Source organism: Rhinolophus sinicus, chromosome 17 (assembly GCF_057876585.1).
Source record: "Rhinolophus sinicus isolate RSI-liver-muscle chromosome 17, RSI-T2T, whole genome shotgun sequence".
Classification (NCBI taxonomy): Eukaryota; Metazoa; Chordata; class Mammalia; order Chiroptera; family Rhinolophidae; genus Rhinolophus; species Rhinolophus sinicus.
Window position 1 is genome coordinate 183,272,786 of NC_142517.1, and position 6,000 is coordinate 183,278,785.

The window sequence follows — 6,000 nt, forward strand, 5'->3', positions numbered from 1 at the left end:
TTAACAAATCCAAATATTATAATAAATAGTGTCTTGATTCCATTTATTCTAGTTCCAGTTTCTTTAATGTTAGCTTCTTTTTTATCTAATTCAACAGAAGTTTATTGAGAATTTATGTACCAGGCACCATGCTAAGTACACGATACAAGAAGGCCAGGACTCAGTATACTTATAAATTAGCGAGAGAGAGAGAGAGAGAGAGAGAGAGAGAGAGAGAGAGAGAGAGAGAGAGAGAAGCAAGAGCAAAAGTGAGAGAGTTGAGCAAGGAAAATTCCCTCTGAGTGCCACCCTGATGGGGGAATGGGTTCAAATGCAGTGAGCCCGGAAGAAGCAGTTTCTAAATCCACCCAGGAGATGGTGGGAGGATTCCAAAGGCTCCAATGAGGCAGTTATGCTTCAGCTGGAAACTTGGAGGGTGAATAGGAGTTTACCAGGTGGACAAGCTGAGCTGGGGAGCAGTGGAGAGAGTCAGGGGCAACTGTCTTCACAAAGACTTGGAGGTCTGAAGGAATCTGGTGAGCTTGGAGGGTTCCCTGGAATTTGACAAGTGTCAGGTCCCTGGAATGCGGGATAGCTGGGCAAGAAGAGCTAGGGATGAGGCCATGCAGGATGGCAGGCACCAGATCCTGAAGGACCTTTTGTAAAGTCTGTCATAGAGCTTTCCCAAATGGCTCACTATTGCTCAGAGCGCCATGTGCGATCCCATGGGAGTATTTATCCAATCAATATCTTTTGCTTATAAACTGGGAAAATTTTGCCTGTAGGTTGAAGGAGGATTTATTCAAGGCATGGGATTATATACCACAGAAGAACTGAAATATTCCCCAGAAGGTGTGCTTTATTCTCGGGGTACAAATGACTACAAAATCCCCGCTGTCGCTGAAATACCAGAAGAGTTCTATGTCACTTTGGTGCATTCCCAAAACCCCATAGCCATCTACTCATCCAAGGTAAGAACTTGAGATCTCTCTATTCGCTTGCTAGGGCTGCCATAGCAAAATATCTGACTGGATGAATTAAAAAACAGAGGTATATTTTCTCACAGTTCTGGAGGCTGGAAGTCCAAGATCAAGGTTTGATTTCTTCTGAGGCCTCCCTTTAGCTTGCAGATAGCCACCTTCCCACTGTGTCCTCACGTAATCATCTTTCTGTGTGTGTACATGTCTGATGTCACTCTCTCTGTGTCCTAATTTCCTTTTCTTATAAGCAACCCCAAAGACCTCATTTTAACTTCATTGTCTCTTTAAAGACCTTATCTCCAGGTATGGTCATGTACTGGGGTACTGTGGTTTAGGACTTCAGCACATGAATTGGAGGGGTGCTTAGTTGAGCCCATAATCCTTCAAGAAGTAATGAAACAGTCTCCTGAATTTGCTTACTCCTTGGAATTGTAGATCCCAAAGGGAGATGGGAAAAGAAAAACAAACTCATGACAAAGTGGTGCTCACTGATGTTCAGAAACCCAAATAGAATCTTCACTCTTGAGAGATATCATGAAACTAATTTAAATCAAACAAGGTGGTTAAAGGAGGAGTCAAACATCTTGATTCATTAGGCTAAGTGCCACCATGAGATAAAACTGAAGTTTTAGGCAAATTTCACCAGCCCAGAGTTTTCTTTTGTGCACCCTTTCCACATGTCCTCCAGACTCAATTCTTCCTTTCTCACACCCTTCCCAAGTCAGCATGGGCTTTCAAACAAGTTTCTCCCTGACCATTGATTTTCTCTGAGGTTTTAATAGACACTGATACAAGAGGTGTTGACCCATGTTCCCTGTAGCCAAGGGGGGTCTCAATGGCCCATATAGACTTAAGGGAAAGGTTCTCGAACGCAAGTACACAAAAACACAACTTCTCCAAAGTAAGTGCTATTCTGAGCCCATATCTGGCCGTACAGATGGCATCTTTAACCTCAGGTTTACAGGGAATTCTCCCTCTTTCTCAGGAGTAGGTCAAAGTTGGAAGGAAGGTCAGACTTCCTGTATGAAAGGCCTCTATCTCCACTTGTGCACCAGACTTTGGCCAGGGACATCTCTAACGACTATCCTGACTGACCCTGCCTCTTGAGGTCTAGCCACCTTCATGCTGGTTCTGCTCCAAATAGGGCACAAGACATCCCTTCCTCCTCACCTCAGAGGAAACCACTTCTTTCACCAGCTCCCCCTGTCCTTCCACATCTGCTTCAGAGTAAAAACCACAGCCTGGGGTAGTCTTTATTTACTTAGGGTACTTTGTCCCATTTCTCTTCTAAAGCCCTGGACATAGACCAAAGACCAGACGACTTTGAAGAAAGAAAGAAGAAAAATCAGTACGAGAATTATTCAGAATACAATGCCCCCACACTTTTAATTCAAAAGCATCCAACCCACACCAGGGAAGTGAGCACATGTGAAAAGTCAGCAGTCCAGAGGCAACCATCTCACTGTCTTTCAAGCTCAGCTACAAAGATTGTGGTTTTGTTGCGGTCTTCGATTAAACACAAATGGTCTGAAACCAAAGTTGGAGTACCCTACAGGGCACCAAGGGCTTTGGTCTTCTTGACCTGGGTGGAGGAACAGGAGTTTTTAGTTGCCCTGCTACCCTGATGTCCTGGGGCATTTTCATGGGCTACCCTGAGGAGGACCCCACACACAAATCGTCATGAGGGGAATCAATTCTGGCAAGTCAGACACACTCCACTCTGAGGGCAATAAAGTCAGAAGAGGTGAGTGAGTGAGTGTGTGTGTGTGTGTGCGCGCGCGCGCATGTGTGTGTGTGAATACAAATTAGTGCTAAAACAACCATGCATTTCTGATGGCCTTTTGCACTCCTTCTCAGGGACTGGGTGAGGCTGGAATGTTCTTGGGATCCTCCGTGTTCTTTGCCATACAAGATGCAGTGACTGCTGCCCGAAGAGAAAGAGGGTTGACCACGACCTTCACCCTGAATAGCCCAGCAACTCCTGAGTTGATTAGAATGAATTGCATGGATCAGTTTACGGAGATGGTAAGGGTCGTGAGGAGAGGCTCCTGTTGTAATCTTTCAGGTTCTTGGCGTAAATTTGGTAACCATGACAAACTTTACAGGGCAGGTTCATCTCTTCCAATGAAAATTCTCATTTTTCCTCCACTTGCTTCTACTATATGCTTCAAAGCAACTGCAAAGTGAGTGAACCTCTCTAAATGATGGTTTCATTGTTTCTGACCCCAAAGAAAAACACACCCAATTCAGTCAGTGCTAATAGCAAATGGAAATAGTAGGTTATTTCTTTAAACATTTGGTTGAAATGCAGTTGATGTGATATTTTAATTACCTCAATAACCAAATTAGATTAAATAGAGATCTGATCTGGTCAATTATTTGTAAAGTATCTGTTAAGCAAATTAATAAAAATAACTTAAAATATCAAGTCACTGGGTACACATTAATAGAATATAGTTCCATTTTCCAGCTGCTAAAAACATATCTGGAACTATCATCAGAGACTATTCCTGTATTCAGCTGCTTACTGCAGCCCTAAATGAGTTGCTGGCATAAAATTAGATTGTACTTTATGCCTTTGAAATTACAGGGCCTCCGAATAAGATGCATCTTATTCCAAACATAAGAAGTTTATGAGAAGTTTATCACCACCAAACCAGTATTACAAGGACTCTTAGAGGGACTTCTTTAAGATGGGAGGGGAATTAAGGATGGGTGAAAGGGGAAGGGACTAAGAAGAACAAATTGGGTGTTACACAGTTGTCATGGGGATGTAGGTTATAGCATAAGGAATATAGTCAACAATATAGTAATAAGTAGGCATGGTGCCAGATAGGTACTAGATTGATCAGGGTGATAGATGGGAATGGGGTTGGGGTCAGGGTGAAAAAGGTGAAGATATTAAGTAATACAAATTGGTAGTTAATACAGTAGGGGGAATACAATCAACAATGTTGTAAAGATCAGGTAAGGTACCAGACGGGCACTGGACTTATCAGGGGCATCACATCATAGACTGTGTAGATGCCTGACAAATGCGCTATAGACCTGAAGCTGAAGTAGAATAGTATTGAATGTCGACTGTAAATATGCAGGTATATATAGTCACAGGCTGTGGAGTACAGCATAGGGAAGACAGTCAATGGCATTGGAACAGTTATATACGATGTCAGAGGAGTAGTAGCTTGGGGGTGGGTTATCACTTTATGAGGGGTTTAAATGTCTAACTATTACATTGCTTTGTACACCTGAAACTAATAAAATAATAGTAATAATAATAATAATAATAGGGACAATAAATCAATCCAAAAAAATGATGTTTATGAGAATAAGGAGATTTATGACTCAAGAACTAAAAGAAACATGAAAATTATGATTTTGATAAGGATAAAGTGGACATTGATTTATTGTTTTTTAAAAATACAATTTTTCTTAAGTACAATTTTTTTCATATAACAGCAATTTTTTTAAAAACAAGACAGAAATTTATTTTTCAGAAACAAAAAAAGTTCTGGAGCCCAGGGCAGTCCAATAATGCCATCTGGGATGTAGGTTGCTTCCCTGTTCCTGTTCCACTCTCCTCAGAGTGTGGCTTTCATCTCACGATTACAAGATGCTGGCTGCACTGCTGATGTCATGACTGTGTTCCAGGCAGGAGAAAGGGATAGAGGCCAAAGGCCCCACGGGCACACCAGCAGAATTCAGACCCCTTTTGTTTTTTAACAGCTGTGAATTTCAGAAGCTTTTATTTTGTTGCGATGATTAAACAGATTTTCTTCCTTGACCTGTTTATTAAGGTTTTTGTTTTGTTTTTTCATTTTTTCAATTACAGCTGACATTCAATATTATATTAGTTTTAGGTGTACAGCATAGTGGTTAGACGTTTATATAAATTACGGAGTGCTCTCCCCAATAAGTCTAGTTCCCACCTGATACCTTACATAGTTATTACAATATTATTGACTATATTCCCTATACTGTACTGTACACCCCCATGACTATGTCGTACTTCATAATCCCTTCCCCTTTTTCACCCATCCTCCCTGGCAACCATCAGTTGGTCCTCTGTGTCTGTGAGTCTGTTTCTGTTTTGTTTGTTCACCATAACAATGTGTCATTAGTAACCATCTTCCTTCTGTTGATCTTTTTCAGATACCCAGAGATGATCCTTCAACATTTACACCTTGGTCCATCCGTGTGTCTTAATCCTACATTTTCCTTAGAAAATGAAAGAGTTCGTGATTGACCTTAACATTTTCAAACCAGAGCAAAATATAAGTTGGCTCCCAATTGTCAAGGGTAATTTTTGCATGTTTTAATTATTCTCTGTAGTTTAGGTCACTGCATGATTATGTTTTAGGATGCAAATTTTCACCAAAATCTATAATAAAGGGTCAAAATTACTTTTACTTGCATTATCCTGAAGATCTACAACATCATGGGGGTTTGTCTCAGTCCATTTAGGACTAAAACATAATACCATAGACTAGGTGGCTTATAAAAAACAAACATTTATTTCTCACAATTCTGGAGGCTAGGAGGTCCAAGATCTAGGTACCAGCAGATTTGGCGTCTGGTGAGCACAGACTGCTATCTTCCTACTGTGTCCTTATTTGGTGGAAGGGGAAAGGGCGCTCTCTGAGGTCTCTTATAAGGGCACTAGTTCCAAATAGGAAGGCTCTACCTCATGACTTCTTCGCCTCCCAAAGGCTACACCTCCTACTAACATCACTTTGGGGGTTAGGATTCAACATATGAATTTGGGGGGACACAAACATTCAGACCATACTATTCCACACCTAAGCCCCCAAATTCATGTCCTTCTCATAAATAGGCAAATTGCTCTCCAGCTGTGAACCTAGGAAACCAAACATGTTATGTGCTTCCCAAATACATGGCAAGTATCCCAAAAACAGATACTTTTCAAATAATTGACCAGATCAGATCTCTATTTAATCTAATAGAGCATAGCATAGACATTAGCATTCCAAAGGGAGAAATAGGAAAGAAGAAAGGGACGGCAGGTCCCAAGCAAGTTGAA

At 41.2% G+C, this 6,000-nt stretch overlaps 1 protein-coding gene across 1 annotated transcript in view; it reads left to right on the top strand.

Annotated features, from left to right (window-relative positions):
• The window catches only part of LOC109455121 (aldehyde oxidase 4-like), a 113,649-nt gene extending 108,287 nt beyond the window's left edge, over window positions 1–5,362 (top strand). The window contains exons 36-38 of the mRNA XM_088793953.1: window positions 765–950; window positions 2,817–2,984; window positions 5,112–5,362. Coding sequence (XP_088650079.1) covers window positions 765–950; window positions 2,817–2,984; window positions 5,112–5,165 — 408 coding nt within the window. The 3' untranslated portion in view covers window positions 5,166–5,362. The remainder of the gene's footprint in view (window positions 1–764; window positions 951–2,816; window positions 2,985–5,111) is intronic.
• Window positions 5,363–6,000: the final 638 nt, after the last annotated feature.